The sequence below is a fragment of the Rhineura floridana genome, chromosome 21 (genome assembly GCF_030035675.1).
Source record: "Rhineura floridana isolate rRhiFlo1 chromosome 21, rRhiFlo1.hap2, whole genome shotgun sequence".
Lineage (NCBI taxonomy): Eukaryota > Metazoa > Chordata > Lepidosauria > Squamata > Rhineuridae > Rhineura > Rhineura floridana.
Genome location: NC_084500.1, coordinates 14,716,574 through 14,734,624, shown reverse-complemented (window position 1 = coordinate 14,734,624; position 18,051 = coordinate 14,716,574). Strand labels below are relative to the sequence as shown.

Below are 18,051 nucleotides of genomic sequence, written 5' to 3'. Positions count from 1 at the left end.
TTTGCATTTAAAGGTGAACCAAATTAATTCACACTTTCCAAAACAAGACATGTACTGAAACACAGCCATCCTCAAAATCCACACTTTTCTGAATTTTCCAATGCAGCTCTCTAGCCAAGCAATGTGAACAAAAATGCATATTTTAGGTAAAGTGTGCATATAAATGTATACATTAGTGAAAACATCCCTAATGCATATAAATCAAATAATAAATAAATAAATAAATAATACAATGTATTTTTGTATTACGCTTGCAAAATGTGTATATTTGTCAGAACTTCCTACAAAAATGTATTTATTAGGAGAAATTCAAACTAAAATGCTGAAGAATTTTCATAAGGGTTAAAAAAATTACAAGTAGCTGCAGGAACGTGGAGGACTGAATTTAATATTGGAAAAATGAGAAACAGCGAGAACTGAAAGTTGACAGATTCATCCATCCCTACTTCCCAGAGGCGTCTGGTGCACCACTGGAGGAAACCGGATGCTGGACGAGACGGGCCTTTGACCTGATCCAGTTGCAGGGCTCTCCTTATGTTCTTATGAGGAAGGTGGAGGCTCCTAATCTGTGTCACCTTTGGCAGAAGTTAAGAAACGGCAAGAGTCTCTTTCCACTGCTCAGAAGAGGCTGGTGCTGTTTTGCCCCCTCCCCCAAACTGCAGGGTAAAAGAGTGTGTGCTGGTAGTCTGGTCGCCAGGGCACTCACACCTAATAAGCGGATTTGTCGACCCCTGTCTTAATTAATTTGGTCGTTAATGGAATCCTGGAAGAGATCAACTCAGGGTTAAGTCAAGGAATCATTTTCCAGACTTCCTGTAAGCGGCTCATCACAACGCGTTTTCAGAACTGTTTGTTAATGGATCAGATACGGAATGTCAAACATTCTGGGAAAACGGCAAACATTCTCAAGCGACATGCCAAATCGAAAAAGAACTTAAAACAGATGTAATGAGGTTAAACCTCTTAAAACCAACATGCTGACATAAAGAGAACCCTGGAAGAAAGTTGGCAAAACAAGCAGCTTACAGTGTCAGAAACTGGGTGCAGGCTGAAAAAGTGCTTACAAATCCAGAAATATTAAGCTGCACATCTATCCAGACTTCTAAAAGTGTGCTGCTGTTGGTCTCCTCAAGTGCTTTTTGGGACAAGGCAATTTGACACAAGCACTTTTTTGTTGTTTTTAATGAAATGACCAAGTCCAATATTCTAACTTTCCTGAAGAAATGGAAATAAAAGTTAAAAATCATAGGCTTTTTAATGCATCTAAAGATGCATTTAACTTACATTGACAAAAGGGAAGTTTTGCATCCCCTCCTATCCCCTGCAGCCATCTGTGGCCCACCCCACTGCAAAAAAAACCTCCCTGGAAGAAGGGAGGATTATCCCAAACTGAGCTCGGATCCTAAGATAAGTTAAGGAAATTCACAGAAGGAAAGTTTCCTGACTGCTCATCCCTCCTGCAATCTTCCCCCTAACTACCACATGTCTCATTCCACACTGTTCAGACGGGCCTTCCCCACCCCTCTCTCAGCTTTTCAGGGGGTGCAGGAAGAAGAAAGGGACAGGAACCTCCTTAATCTATCAAAGGACTGGGATGGGGAAACTTGTGGCCCTTCCAATGCTGCTGGACTCCAATTCCCGTCAGCATGGCCAGTTGGTCAGGGATGAGAGGACGTAGCCCAGCAATGTCTGGACGGCCACAGGTTCCCCACCCCAGATCTATACTGATTGGTGGTGGGTTCAGAAAGGAGCATTTCCCAACCTAACCTGCAGACTTCCAGGGATTGAACCTAGGACCTTGTGCATGTGCTCTACCACTTATGGCAAGAACAGGGAGCCTGGTGCCCCCCCCCAATCAGCCCAAGAGAGCATGGCCAATGGTCAGGGATGATGGAAGCTGTAGTCCAACAGCAATGAGAGAGCCACAGGTTCCCCACCCCTTTCTTAGGATCCAAGCCAGAGAATACTTAGGAGAGGTTGGGGGTGGATGAGAGGGCATCCACATACAGGCTATCACCTCCTAAATATGTCTGTTTGCCCATTAACTTTCCGAAGTCTTGGGGGTCCAGTGTGGATGTAGCTCTCTCCTCCTCCAACCATGGTTAAGAGACCAGGAACATGCCACTGGATGATGCACTCCCACATCCAGCAATTCCACTGTCATTCATGAATTCCCCCCTACCCACATCTTAACCATGGTTAATGGTTACATATGAACCAACCTTAAGCAGGATGAACCTTAAACAAGGTTCCCTCTTGATTAAAGTGTTCAGAGCAAACAATTAGAACAACTAGTATAAAATCAGAGGGAAATTCATACACCAGAGGATGCGGGGAGAATGGACATGGCCCCACAGCCCATTCCTAGTCTTCCAACTACGGTCAGAGATGGTCATAGGAATGTAGTAAGCTCCTTTCTACCAAGCTAGTCTGTTTGTCCATGTAGCCCAACATTGCCTGCTCTGACTGATAGCAATTCTCTAGCATCGAAAGCAACTTGCCAGCTCCTCAGTGACTTCCAGGTGGAGTTAGGGCAGAAATGTTGTAAGAACAACTGATGAGTATGGACCTTTAAGATGTTTAAAAAGCACTGGTGGCTAAACAAAACGGAACCTGTTCACGGCTACCATTTTGGACACATTCCAGCTAAGCGGCAAGTCCCCAATGGAAACACTCAGGCATTTATAAGTGTCCAATGCAGACACACACAAACACTCCTTTGCCTTTCAAAAAGGACAAGGATACTCTGAGATAGGTTTCAAGAATGGGATAAGAGGGCTTAAAAGCAGCCTCAGCTGTTCCTTTCCATGAACGGGCAAGCTGACAGCCATCACTGCAGACAGGGGACTTGCCAACTCTGGCTAGTTGGGGAACAGAGTCACAGGTACATTGACTTTAAAAACACAAGAGGCCTGCATCTGAGGTGCAAGGAGCCGGCAAGTCAAAGCTAAGTGCAGCACTACACCACTAACCCATCTGTGAGAAGCAAAAAAGACTGAGGGAACTGAAGTTACGCCTTCTTTCCTTTTCACAGTTGCGGCCAGTACTTTAAGAAGAAGAAAAAAGAAACACTTCAAGGATAAAGTTGAATCATTGTCTTAATTCCCGATGACAGGCTTTGTTGTCTGGAAGCATACCAATTTGAATCCATAACAAACACACACAAAAGGAATATTATTTCCCTTACTACGAGAACAAATATTTTCCAACCATAGAAAATAGCTTACATATGGGGGGGGGGGGGAGAATATAAATAAAGGATGAAGAAGAAAGGTGGAAGTAGGGAAGGAAGAGAAGCTGTCATGCCAAACTAGAAGAGAAATGGAATCAAAAAAGGGAACTCAAGCCCTGGTACAGAAACAGGCAAACTGTGTGTGCGTTTGCACAACAAAGGATGTTGGTTTGTACAACCTTAAGAGTAGGGCTGCGTACACACCATTCATTTCAAGCAAATGGATTCCCCCAAAGCATCCTGGGAACTGTTTTGAAAAGTTGCTGGGAACTGATGCTCTGTAGGGAGTAAACTACAGTTTCCAGGATTCCTTTGGGAGGGAGGGACGTGTGTGTGTGTGTGTGCGCGCGCATACACGGGTGCGCAGCCTAAGGAAGTAGGCTGGCCATCTTTAAAAGGATGGGATTCAGAGCCTGGAAGACAGAGACAGCCCAAGGTATTTATTTTGGTGACTGGGACAGTAAACCCAAATGGCCCTGCACCCCACTGCAGTAAAAAAACAACAGCCCACCTGCTGTCCATCATCCCCTAAAATCTGCAAATCTGGCTCTGATTGAAGAGTTATTCTCTCGTCCAGGGAAGGGGATCCTAGTGCCCTCTGCATATTGTTGTACTCCAACCCAGATCGTTCCTCACCACTGACCGTGTTGGCTGCAGCTGATGAGAGATGGAGTCCTAACAACATTTGGAGGGCCACAGGTTAGCCAGTCTGGCACAGAGTGTGGGAGATGGCAAAGGAGGAAGAAAGAGAACACATGAGTAGAGCCCAAAAAGCTACTAGATGTCACAGCCTCCAGAATCATGCCCATCCTCCAGTTAACCAGACTGGCTCTCCCTCCCTCCCGCGTCAGGAGAGTCACTTGCATGCATTCCTTCTCCTCTCATAGGAAGCTGCCTTACACTGAGGCAGGCTGTTGATCCATCTAGTTCAATACTGTCCCACAAGTTCCCTGGGCTTTCAGGTAAGGGCTATTCCCAGCCCTGGAATTTCTGCATGCAAAGCAGATGCTCTAGTACCAAACAGCAACTCTTCCCCCCTCATCAAATAAAGATAGCATTACACCCGGGGGGGGGGGGAAGAGACCCTGAAGCTGCCTATCAACGTTAACGCCTGGGCAGTTATCACCTCTGGTGTTACTGTGCCCAAAAAATTACTCTGCGGCCATCCCAACAGCAGCTTTTCACACTCCACATTGGCGCTATGAGGGCCATTTAAAAGTTACAGCTTCAACAGGGAGGTGATAAAGAAGTGCTTCCTTCGGCAGCCATAGAGGTGTATGTAATGTAGCGCTAGGTTAAAGTCGCTTAGCAGTATACTTGTTCTGCAGCGCAAGAGAATGCATAAGCAGGTTGCTGGTAACTTTGTGGCACAACAGATTACACAGTTTGTTGTGCAATCAGTTTTTGCTAGCACAACTTGTGCTGGATTCCTCGCTTGCGCAACATTAAAACTGTTGCACAAGCAGACAGAAAACGTGAGATACAGCCCATAATATCTTTTAATTTATTTTGCTTTCTGTCACAGGGTCCCCACACCCAAATTTCCAAACGCAACCATTTATTAATTTACCCGCATTATTTATATGCTGCCTTCTCAGGCGAGCCATCCAACAGCGGTACAGAATAAAAAGACAATAGGATAAAACTGCACAACCAGTTCCTAAAAACAGCAGCAAAGTACAGAGAACAGCCAGCGACAGATCAACCAACGGCCTGTCAAATCAAAAGACTTCACGGTAAAGCCTTTTTTCTTAGGGCCAACCCAAGACATTTTGCTAAAGGGCCACAGCTCAGTGGCAGAGCATGTGCCTTGCACGCAGAAGGTCCCAGATTCAATACTCCGCATCTCCAGGTAGGCCTAGGAGAGACCCCTGCTCTCAAGTCCTGGAGAGCCGCTACTAGTCAGTATAGACCATATTGAGCTAGATGGACCAATGGCCTGACTCAGAATAAGGCAGCTTCCTAAATTCCTATTTTGCTGTGCAGGCAAAGGGCAAAGTGGTGCTCACCCACCCCAACGGGTGATGAGAAGGCATCCTCTACTCCACCAAGGGCAGTCTGCTAGCTTAGGGGCCGCAATGCATGCATAGCTCTGTCCACTCCACGGCCCTCAGCATTTATTGCCTGGGGTGGCTTTCTCTCTGCCCAATGGTAGGGCTGGCCCTGCCTATCTAACAGGGAATGGGGATAGCTGGGCGGAGAGGGGAAGGTAGGAGAGATGCTTTAATTTCCTAAATCAAATGAGCAATCCTCATTATTTCGGCAGGTGGTGCTTTACAGACGCCACTGAAAATTGTCGGAGCTTCTGTGAAGTTTTGAAATTTTGGCAGCCCTAATAATCTGAGTTGACAAGCAGCAATTGTTTGTTTCTTTTTGGGGGGGCAAGTGATGAAGTTCTGAGACAGCTCCAAATTTATAATATTCTCTTATTGTACTAATGCAAGGCAGCGGCGGGGTATTCGTTTTCTTTAAACCAAAGGCTTTCTCCAGACACATTGAAAAGAATGAAGCCCTTGGCTAAGCATGTGAACAGCTCAACTTCAATGACCTGGTGCAGATGCAATAATGAGCCCGTGGGATTTGCAGCTCCACCTATCCAAACCTCCCAGGAGTGAATCTCTCCGCTTGCAAAGGATACAACACAGCTAACATTAACCACTAATGAGATTTTCCACCTTCCTGGCTCAGATCTCATCCTACTCTTTATGGCCTTAGGCATACCACTCTCTCAAAAGGAATACTACAAACCTACCTTACAGGGTTGTGGTAATAAGTGGCGAGATAATGCACATCAGGTATAGCAAATATGTGGCCCTCCAGAGGCTGTTGAAGTACAACTCCCACTATCCCCTAACCATTAGTCATGATGGCTGATGGGAGAGGGAGTCCCTGTCGCTGTACTAGGTTATTGCATTACTATTACTGTATGGCTAGCCCAGCCTTGGCCAACCTGGTGCCCTCCAGATGCCTTGCACTCCAACTCCCAATGGTCAGAGATGATGGGAGCTGTAGTCCAAAACATCTGGAGGGCACCAGGATGGCCAAGGCTGGGCTAGACAATTCATTCTCTCTTCCTTCTTCTCTTGTTCTAGAACTCTCTGTCACCTAATGAAATTGACAGGCAGGATGCTCAGAAAGCAGGCGGGGAGGAGTACTTCATCATACAGTGCTTACGTTTATGAGATCCACTGCCACAGTATGTGGTAGCAGCCACTAGCTAGGGGATTCTAAGTGGCTAATTAAACCTGTATTCTTCGTTTAAAATGCCTATCGACAGATATTAGCCACCATGACTAAACATTGCTAGCTAAGCATTGTTATAAACATGGGGTTAGAGCACCAGATAGCGGGGACTGCCAGAACCATGCTGGGTCTGTGAGCTGCTATGGACCTGAATCTAGACCTAGAGGGTGATAAGGAACTGGAAGCAGAAGCAAGCAGGTGCCTAATGAGCAATGGGTACTGCCCTGCGGACAGGTAAGGCTCGGAGGGGGTACCTTTTTTTTAGCCAGAGGGCCTCTGAATAACCATCCGAAAGCCTCATGCCAGTAGCAGGAAGAGCAACGAAAGTAAATTTTACTTTTGTGCAACAGGCTAGTTTCTTCCCACACACCTCTCCAGCCACATAGAGACCTGGAGGGCCGCATTTGGCTCTGGGCCCTCAGGCTCCCCACCCACAAGGTTAAGGACACAAGGCCAAGTTTTGATCATGCATATCCAGCCTGGCAAATCCAGATGCTTCATCCTACCACCAATGACTGGAAAAGCTACAACTTGCTTATGGCTGAGCACAAAGATCCAGGTCCTGGCCTCTCAGACCACAATGCTCTGTTCAAGCCTCAGAGTTCCTACACAGTGCTAAACAACAAGGAAACGTCATCCGTTTCATACTCTGCTCATCACTGGCTGCTTTGGTCCAATCCAGCAGGCATCTTAACAGTATTCTAGTTTATTTTTATTATTTATTTTATTTATATCCTGCCCTTCCTTCCAGAAGGAGCCCAGGGCAGCACAGTTACATACAGGTGATACAGCCTTTGGCCTGAGGTCATGCAAATCTACAAGCAACAAAATTTCCTATTCAGTTCAGAATTTCTTTTCTTAAAAAACCTTCTCTGCAACAATGTGGGTAAGGTCTTTCAAAAAAAGTAGCCATCCAGTTTCATGACTTCTTGTGTAATAATGCAATGCTTTAAAAAGTAATAATTCCAGCAAGTGGACATTTCAAACACATAAGAGACAGTCATCTTGAACAGATGATTTGGACACCCATTTGAAGGAGAAACCAGTTGCAAATGTTTTTCTGTTGTTGTTATGACGGGATCTTCCAAATGTAAGATGGGGGACCCCAAGTTATATCTACAGTGCAATCCCCCATTACACAATTCACATGTCTTACTCTGCGCCACTCGTATGACTTCATCCCACTTTCATCCCATAAACACACAGTTTCCTTTCTTCTCTTTATTTAAATATGACTTTAAACCTTCCCACCCACCTTTTCCCCTGGAAGAGGGGGGAAAAGGAAAGAAATGAAAGAAAAGTCATTGAAATAAACAGCTTCCTCTTTTTTGTATGCATCATAGATGAATACATCACACTTAAAAAAAAAAATATCCTAGGCTGTTGCTGTCCCCCCAACCTTTCCCAGAGCCCTTTGAAGCAAATCTAAATGGGATATTCCATTTGCAAGTAACACTTCGGTAGTCAAAAGATCTTACTCTGAGGGGGATTTAATGCAAAACCACTCAGACTGGAGAGAGACACACCATCAGAAAGGAAGGGCCGAAAAGTGTTCCCAAGCCCATGTAACACCATTATGGAGGGTGTTGGCTTAGGAACTGTCATAAACACTTCATAATCACTCAGACATAAACCGGGTTGCCTGGAGCACATTAGTTTATTAAGTGCTGAATAGGTGTCCAGCTGAACAGAGAACTCAAGCACAATGCTGCAGATAAAAAGAAGTTCGCTTTACCATGGGGCTTTGCACGCAATATTAAACGGCTGGAGCATTAGGGGGCTTTTTTTTTTTAAAGGAGGGAATTGGCAGGATTTCCAAATATAGAAGTCTAAAAGGGAAGCAACACCATACAGTTACAGAGGACAGATAATAAATAAGACAATGCTCCCCATCTACAAAAGGATGCACACACTTTAGGTATATATCTTATCTTGGGAAGGGGTGCATGGATTACCTTAGTGGCTTTTAAACTGTGTTTTTTGGGGGGGCAGGAACTACAAGGTTTGTTATGGGTAGGAGTGGTGCTGTCAGGGTTAGATTTTGGGGCAGACTTCAGGGCCCTTTACAGCAGAATGAGCAGAAGCCCCTCTCCCCCCAAAAAACCCAGCAGGACCGGCTCGCTGCATTTTTAAGTGAAGTAATATGCATGACCATCTAAAGGTGGGCCTCCCAGAAGACCATTTAAGTCCAAAGTGACCTAACTGCATCACTGACGGGCAGGTTAACTGCAATGGACATACATTCCCGAAACGGTTCCTACAAAACTGGCCTTCCTCTGGAAAGCACAGCTGCAGGAGAATGTTGGGCACACCCAAGGGTGCACTCCCAGTTCACAAGGTGTGACTGTGAAGTCCGGAGAGGCTGGACCATGTAAATCGAGGGTGGGGAACATCTGTGGCGCTCCAGATGCCGATGGGATTCCAAATCCCATCAGCCAGCATGGCCCAAAGGTCAGAGATGATGGGATTTGGAACTCCAAGAACATATGGAATGCAACCACAATGCTTTGAATTTTGAATGTTTGTTGTAAGTGGCTTTGGGCACAGCTTATTGTGGAAATGTGGCACACCGATATTTAACTATGTCAGGCTCCAGGTCCCCTGCCCTTGATGTAAATCAAACCTGTGTTCTAAAATGCACTCTGCAATGTGCAGGGGCCTTCTCAAGAGTCTGCTGAAGGTGGAACCTTTACGTCCCTATTTGAGTAAAGAGGACCTTACATCAGTGGTACATGCTCTGGTAACCTCACGTTTGGATTACTGTAATGCGCTTTACGTAGGGCTACCTTTGAAGACAGTTCGGAAGCTACAACTAGTGCAAAATGCGGCGGCCAGATTGCTGACAAGGACCAAGCGGTCCGAGCATATAACACCTGTTCTGGCCAGCTTGCACTGGTTGCCAATATGTTTCCGGGCTAGATTCAAAGTGTTGGTATTAACCTATAAAGCCTTATACGGTGCGGGACCACAATACCTTGCGGAACGCCTCTTCCGATATGAACCGGCCCGTGCACTACGTTCTGCTACGAAGGCCCTCCTCCGGGTTCCAACTCACAGGGAGGCCCGGAGGGTGATGACAAGATCTAGGGCCTTCTCAGTGGTGGCCCCCGAACTATGGAACAGTCTCCCTGAGGAAGTACGCCTGGCGCCGACTCTGCTCTCCTTCCGGCGCCAGGTCAAAACCTTCCTATTCTCTGAAGCATTTTAAGTTACACTGATTTAATTTTAAAAATGTTTATTGTGTTGGATTGTTGCTTGTATTTTAGTATTGTTTTGTTATTTATTGTATTTTTATGCTGTTTTATGTTCACCGCCCAGAGAGCTATTGCTAGTCGGGCGGTATATAAATTTAATAAATAAATAAATAAATAAAAATAAACCCTCTGCTCTAGAGAAATAGGTCCTGAACCAGGGAGGTCTGGGATTACTTGGAACTTATCAAGAGCTGCTCCATTAGAAGATCACACATGCTGAACCAATATCCCCAAAGACAAAAAATTGCCTGCCAGCTTCTCCTGCAACAAATAGGTACAAGGAAACATCTGGGGTGCTCTCAGTCTACACAGGACAACTATCTGCCCTGTGTCCTGTAGCAACAGAGTGCATACCAGAGGACCCCTTGCAATGTGTAGAGGCTCTTCAGCAGGCAAGTGGAAAGGATTTCATGAGAGCAAAAACTACGGGGAGGGGAGGTTGGAACCATAGGGATGGTGGAGAAATTTGATTCAGTTCACATTTAAAGGCAAATCTACCTGCTTTACACTTCCTGAAACAATACACAAACTGAAATGCAGTCATCCTTTGAAAGTCTAACTTCTTTGAATTTTGGAACGCAGTTCTTCAACCAAGTAATGTGTGCAAAAACGCATAAGGAGGGGAACGTATGTGCACAAAAATGCATGTTAGTGACAACACCACACAAAAATGCATTATTTTAGGAGACATTGTTTGCAAAAGTGTATATATTAGGAGAAATCCACACTAATACACTGATGAGTTTCCATGAGTGCTTTTTTTGTTTTAAAGTAATTCAGGAACTGATGTGGAAACACGCAGAACCAAACAGGACTGGAAAAAGGAGAAACCGAAATTGACAGATTCACCCATTCTTAGAGCGGCAGCAGCAGCAGCAGCTATTCCTTGGGTGCCAATACAGGGCACAGAATCTGTTTAACATCATCCCTGCCTCCCCTCACCCTTCTCTGTTCAGAACTTGGCTGCCATTACTGCTATCTAAGGCAGCCACAGCTGTTTTTAGCTTGGTATCGCAGTGACACCTACTGCTCATTCCCAAAAGCAACACTTAATGGAGGCACAGCACTCAGACACTCTGGCTCTCTTGTTTTACATGCCAGGCAAAATATTTTGAAAGACAGTAATTGATTGAAGAACATTAAGAAAAGCCCTGCTGGATTGATCCAGGGGCTTATTTAGTCCAGCATCTCACTTTCCACAGTGGCCAACCAGATGCCCCTGAGAAGGCCACAAGCAAGACATAAGGGCAATCCCCCTCTTGCTCTACTGTCCCGCAGTAGCCGGTATTCAGAGGCATACTGCATTCATTCATAGAGGTAGCCATAGTGACTAGTAGCTAGTCCCCCCATGAATTTGTCCAGCCCCTCTTTAAAAGCCCTTGATGTGATTGGTCACCACTGTGTCTTGAGGCCCCGAATCTAATGGCTCACCTGTCAAAGTTACTCTGCAGGGGTGGGGAGGTAATGATCTGGCCCACTAGCAAGATCCATTTCCTCACTCCTGTTCCAGATGGCAATGCCTGAGGCTGAATCTGAGACCTAGTGCATGCAAAGCAGGTGGTCTATCACGGACATCCGCTTTCTCTTCAAGCGAGACAGCACATGAATACCATCCATTAACAGAAACCCCCAGCACTAACTCCTACGACACCTCCCCATACACTCAACATCTTATGTTTTAACTACCTGCTAGGTGCCCTGTCAATGCGCTCTCATTTGACCATTCAGACCATCTCATCTGAACTTCAGTGCCTATCTACTGAAGAGGTATGGAACCTCAGACTGGAGGCCAAATGCAGCCCTCCAAACCTCTCTGTCCAGGCCTTGGGATCACATACCATGCCATCTCCCTAGCGCACATCCCTCACCGGCCCTGATCTGAGCCCTCCTCGAGTGCTTTTGGCTAGCTGGAATGTGTTGATCAAGCAGATATATGAAGGCCAGAGGAAAAACTGCAAAAAATGCTTCCCCTGCCCCCTTTCCCCCCTGAAATTTTCCCAATTTTTTCTGGGCCTTCACATCTCTAAGGGGAAGGGCCATAACACAGTGGAGAGAGCATCTGCCTTGTGTGCAGAAGGTCCAAGTTTCAATCCCTGGCATCCCCAGGTGGGGCTGAGAAGAAAAAAAAAAGACTCCTGCCTAAAACCTTGGGAGAGCCACTGCCAGTCAGCATAAACAATGCTGAGGTAGATGGACCAATGGCCTGACTCTATATAAGGTAGCTTCCCACATTTCTATGTCCTTCAACTATGAATACGCGTCTTTGCTTGTCTGGACAGAGAGGTGAACATGTGTGTGTAAACCTCATGGCTCAAATGCATGACTCCTATCCACCAGCAGCCACACATTCAGTATTGTGCATCCAATTTTATGAAGCTCCCTTCCAGCTGAGGTCAGACAGCACCTCCCCTGTACAATTTCCAGCGCCTACTTAAAACTTTTTTAATTCCGGCAGACATTTTAACTAAATTCTGATTGTATAGTTTTAACCAATTTTTATCTGTATTGTATTGGGTTAATGACACTTAGAGATGCTTGTAATCAAGTGGTAAATTGTTAACATAAATAAGAACGTAGACTAGAGTTCATATCAATGAGGCACTTACAGGTATGCTCCATATCTGTATCCCATCACTGTAGCCAATCATGAGCAGCAAAGGAGGCTCGTTGCCAGTGCTGTGCATCTCGTGCAACTCCACGTTCCTTGAGGTATCTAAAAAATTCAGAAGGGACATCAGTCAAGGAAGTAGTTCAGACTAGAAATCCACACAGGAGTTGCAGGCTCTATCCCTTCCTGGCTCTCAGTCACACCCTGATCAATACAGATATTTCTAGAGTTGTAAAATTTCTAGAAATTTTGAAGCCATGGGAAAAAACTGGTTTGTTTCCAGTTTTTTCCAGAAAAAACAGAAATTTTCAGAAAAAAATGGAAAAATTCAATATTAGCACTTTTACAGATTGAAAGTCACTTTGTTACTCCAGGAACATAAAATGTAATTATTTACAAGTTGGTTTGGCATAAAAGTATCACATTTGGTATATTAAAAGTACATTTTATTCAAACAATTATTACGAATTGAATTTACTTTTTAAAATTTTTACTTTTTTTGTAACCAATGGATCTGCAAGATCCTGAACTGTAAGGAACCTCTTTTGTTTTGGCAGTTTATGAGGAGCAGGCAAAAAACAATTTAAAAAAACAGAAGAAACCATAGACATTAATAACAAAGAAAATTATTTATGTTTCCGTTAGTCCTCCACAGTGTCAAGCAGACATAAAGCATCCATTCCCATAAAAAGAACTGAGAAAAAAAAAGGGGGGGGAACCAAGATTCAATGAAACATTTTATTCATCATGCTAAAATAAAACATTCCATAATCCATTTTTCTTCATTTTTTTCAATTGTTCAGAAAAAAACCAAAAACGGCTTTGGAAAAAAATGGGGGGAAACGTCCCCCCCCCTATTTTTTCTGGTTTTTTTCCAGGCCTTCACATCTCTAGATATTTCCATGCCTTGCAGACCGCTAACCTGGCACTTGGGAACAGCAGCTCTGAAGTGCATGCCTGGCTCAGCACCTCCTCCACTCCTGTGGCTCTGGGAAGGATTGAGGACAGGGAAGATTGTCTGAGTGCCAACCAAGAACCCAGGCAGCTGGTGTGGGGATCTCCAAACCTGGGGTAAAAATGCCCAGGTCTGATGGCTCATCAGGCTCAGTGGAAGTGTGGAGATCTACTGGAATGTCCAGTATCCCTTGCTCCTCATCTGAGGAGACCTCATGTTTGAGGTCTAAACAGGGATGAACCCTGACAGCACATTAGAATTTCAACAATCCTGTTTGGAAGAGTTATTACCTCAAAATCTCAACACCTGTGGGGGATTACCTTGGAGACCATAATCATAGTACTTACATCAGAACTTTTAAAGAATTTTTTTTTTAATACAGGGGCCTGGCATAAGAGCTGTTTATCAAAATTTCAGAATAGCTAAATATTAGTCTTGTGCAAAACTTGTATATTAAAAAAATCAAATGTAAATGAGTGTTGTTCCCCACCACCACCAAAACCCCTCACAAGATTCCGTAGAATTATAGAAGAGTTGGAAGGAGCCTATAAGGCCATTGAGTCAAACCCCCTGCTCAGAGCAGGAATCTAAGTTAAACCATACCTAAGAGGTGGCCAATGAACCGATTGTGAATCTTGCAGTCCCTCTAAAGGTCCTTTTTGTTGTGCATTCATATTATTTTTACTGATGATGGTATCAAAGCAGTTATACATGATCTCACTTTCAATATTGTTTGTGCTTGCAGAACCTTTGGGGCAGACATACTGCTTTGTTTCCAATCAGTGCCTGTTCCAAAGCTTGCTACTGAAGTCATGTAACTTTCCATATCACAAATGTTCCAGGTTTTGGGGGGTGCGGGTTGTCCCGCTTTTGTTGTGCAATAGTTCCCCTCCAGATGGCAAGAAAGTGGTAACAGAACTAATGAAGCAAAATTATGTGTGAATGGTCCAGTCCAAATCCACCACTAATGGGCTATAATTGCATCACTGGCATGTTGCAGAATACACCAGGAGAAAAAAAATCACCAGTCTGGAGGGATCCTTGAAAACCAAAGACTAGAAACATTTGCTCTTTCCCACTTCTGCTGAAAAAGATTAAGTGGAAGATGTATGTGCACAGGTACAAAAATACCTGTGCACATGCCCACAACAGAAAAAGGTAGTGGAGGGCAAGGAACTAGTTCCTGAGAGATGGGGCTAGAACACACAGCAGGGAAACATTCTATCACGGATCATCCAGTGGTGTGGACAGGACAGCAGTATAGCTATGAAAAGCAGACAACTTAAACCCTGTTGTTTTTAGAGGGAGCTTTGCACACCAGCAGCCACACACACAGAACAATCAGGTGTCAACACCCCGTTTGTGAAATATTGTCCCCATCTGGAAGCATCCCAAGTATAAAAACAGAACGCAAGCAAAGAGCATAACAGTACAATTCCCACAGCAGTATCAAATAGCCATAGAAACATTACTATTAAATATCAGCAAAATCTAAGAACTAGGTTGTACAACTGAAACCTTTCTGAAACTGCCAGGTCTTAGCCAAACAACAAAAGTATAGCATTATGGCCTGACAAACTTCTCTAATGAGGAATTCCACAAGGTGATGCCACTACCAGCAAGGCTCTGCTCCTAGTGGACGCCTGTTACCAAGAGCAAAGCCTCAGATGTTGAACGAGCAGACACAGGGACACATATAGAAGAGGATAGTCCTTAAACTATCCAAGTCTCAAGCTGTTTAGAGTTTTAAAAGGTTAAAAACAGCACCATGAATTATTGATACCACAAGATGGAATATAGAGAATAGGATGGTAAGTGGGGAGAGACATACCATTCAAATCAGAATTTTCAAATCTGACCCACACAATTTTCTCTTTTTCTTCTGTTGGAGTTGTGCCACTGTAGGCCTACAAGGAAAAAAAGGTTTCAAAATATTTGTATTGTTTACCAAAGATGATAACGCACAATAAACAATAAAGTTGTTATATCAATTTTGCAATAATTAAAAATAGCCTGTACAATTATTTACATCTACTAATCCAACAACTGGGGCCTGCAACAAAATCTTGTAGTATATCCTCCCTCCTAAGAGACGTACTGATGTTCCAGCCAGCTGTTCTGTTGAGGCAGGGCTGAATTCGGGCAGCCCAGTACCTTCCTTCTTGTTTTTCAGTGACCCCGTCTGGATACAATGTAATTTGCACTCACCACTTAAATTAATTATTAGGAGGAGCTTTTAAAAGTTTACAACACAATAAAGCCATAATATTGGTTAAAAAGGTAAGGCTATCATTGGAAAATGGCAGGTTTAATGGCCATGCTTAATCGCAATCGGTTCTAAGTAACCCACTTTGTGTCCCTGCTCAATGAGAAAAGTAACACATATTTAATAAGCCATGTACCAGACTGTGTTAAGAAATATTTGTGCTTACCTGTGGTACAACATCTTGCAGAAATGTAACAACACTTTCCATATATGACTGTTCGCTGGACCAAAAAAAGAGATGAGAATCCATAAATACTTATTTTCTGTTATATTATCCCAACTTTTCTCTACAGAGCTCAAAGCAGTTGCCTGGTCCCCCTATCTTCACAACAGCCCTGTGAAGTAGGCTGGGTAAGAGAGTGTGTGGCTGTTAAAGGGCAGAAAAAAACATTTTCAAGGAGAGGCCACGGTTCCCAAGGGTAAGAATCATACCTGAAATCTTCACGTGGGAAAGAGCCAAAGGGGGCAGAGGGGAGATGTACAAGGTGATATTTGTGTTTAGCCTTAACCCAAAAAACTAGCAAATAAGTTCACAAAACAAATAAAAAACTCAAATAAAACAAGGAACAAGATATGAAAGCTAAGAAAAAATACTAGCAATGATCCACATGCAATAGATATAAATAATAATCCAGGTAAACTAACAATAAAATACTATCATGAATATTAAGTTCATAAGAAATCATATTAAAGAACTGAATGTGTTTCAGCCTAGTAGAGCATCCTCGCAGTATCAGTGCATATCTACAACCTCTTCAGCTGACATGCTTGGGGAATAATGCACATGGGGGGATACTGAAGGAAAAATATGCTCATTATAATAAATGCAGGTTCAGCAACGGCCAGACTGAAAAATGTAGAGAAGTAGAAAGCATGTTTGCTGAATATGAACTTGCTAAAAAATTGTTCAGGTTATTTTGTAACTATTCATATTTATTTGGCACCTCATACAAAACAATCCTCTAGGCGAATCACAGAAAAGCAAGGGGAAGAAACAAAGGGCGGTATCCAGTGCACTTGTCCTGTCAGCGCTAAGATTTATGCTTGCACAATGGAATTTCCCCTCCTATTCCCCCCCACACCCCCGACAATTTTTTTCTGGAGGGTTGGGGAAAAACTCAGAACAGATTTTAGAGGGTGCAGTGGGAGAAGAGGAGAAGGGTGAGGTTCTGCTGCGCAAGCGTAAATCCTTGTGCTAATGGAACGAGATGCTTAGCGCTACACTGGATACAAGCCAAAGACTTAAAATCAATTCATTATTATTATTTTGCTCTTCCAAACCATCATATAAAGATGCTGATACTACGCTGATCCCTGTTCTCCCCTGTGAAATCCACTCCACAGACATAAACCCAACTGGTTTAACACCAGGTGTGCAAGGAGTGCAGAAAGAAGGGAACATAGGCCAAGCAGAAAAGATCAGTACCCTTATTTTGTAGTCACTCCAGAACATAAAGAGGCAAGGATGTCTAACAGAATTAGACAAATTAATGGAGAATAAGGCTATCAAAGACTACTAGCAACAATGGCTATATTCTGTATTCATTATTGGAAGCAGTATGCCTCTGAACAACAGTTGCTGGGAATCACAAGTGGGGAAAATGCAGTCGTACTCAGGTTCTGCTAGCAGGCTTCCCACAGGCATCTGGCTGGCCACTGTGAGAAAAGGATGCTGGATTGCATGGGTCCCTTGGGCCCGATCCAGCAGGCAAACACTTCTTACGTTCTTAAAAAGGAATAGCTGCCCCCAAATAGATGAGACTGCTGTAGCTGGGTGTAACCTGCTTGTCCTTTCTAATAGTGTGTGCGCGCGCACATGTGTCAGTCTCATTTAACAAAGGCAACACTATACTGCCTGTAAGATATCAATGATTTAGGTAATCATTAAGGCAGGGGCAGGAAACCTGTGCCCTTCAGTTGTTCTTGGGCTCCATCTCCCATCAGCCCCAGCCAGCATGGCAAATCTAATTAAAAATCTAATTAATAAATAAAATAAATTTAAAAAATAGTCAGTTGATAGGAGTTGGAGTCCAGCGTCATCTGCAGGGCCAGAGGTCCCCTGCCACTGCATCAAGAGGCAAGGATAATAGAAATGTGTTTGAACTTTTCAACAGCCTCTGCAGGGGGAGACACATTCTTTTAAGTATTATTTTCCATTTGCAATTCCAGGTGAACCATACAGAATTTTTCTACCTACAAAGGGCTCCAAACACTTACGTGACAGCCTGTGGACGAACCACCACTCCTCCAGTACATCGGCTTGGGCGGCGAGGAGACTCAGCAGCCATTGCTGATCTGTAGATCCCTGCATGAAGGAGAACATATTTTAGTCCTTTTTACAGAATGCCTCAAAGCTTCCCACTCAAGGGACCCTATCTTCCACACAGCAGCGCTATTTAAACAAGAATCATATGACACCATTCCTTCAGGAACTGCATTGGCTGCCTATACATTTCCAGGCCCAATTTAAGGTACTGGCATCAGAGTATAAAG

At 44.0% G+C, this 18,051-nt stretch overlaps 1 protein-coding gene across 8 annotated transcripts in view; it reads right to left on the bottom strand.

Annotated features, from left to right (window-relative positions):
• The window catches only part of BCAS3 (BCAS3 microtubule associated cell migration factor), a 602,771-nt gene that overhangs the window by 580,331 nt on the left and 4,389 nt on the right, over positions 1 to 18,051 (bottom strand). For all 8 annotated transcript variants that reach the window (XM_061605390.1, XM_061605386.1, XM_061605382.1 and 5 more), the window contains exons 2-5: positions 17,776 to 17,863; positions 15,725 to 15,779; positions 15,124 to 15,199; positions 12,336 to 12,442 (exon numbers count right to left, since the gene is read on the bottom strand). In XM_061605390.1, coding sequence (XP_061461374.1) covers positions 12,336 to 12,442; positions 15,124 to 15,199; positions 15,725 to 15,779; positions 17,776 to 17,863 — 326 coding nt within the window. The remainder of the gene's footprint in view (positions 1 to 12,335; positions 12,443 to 15,123; positions 15,200 to 15,724; positions 15,780 to 17,775; positions 17,864 to 18,051) is intronic.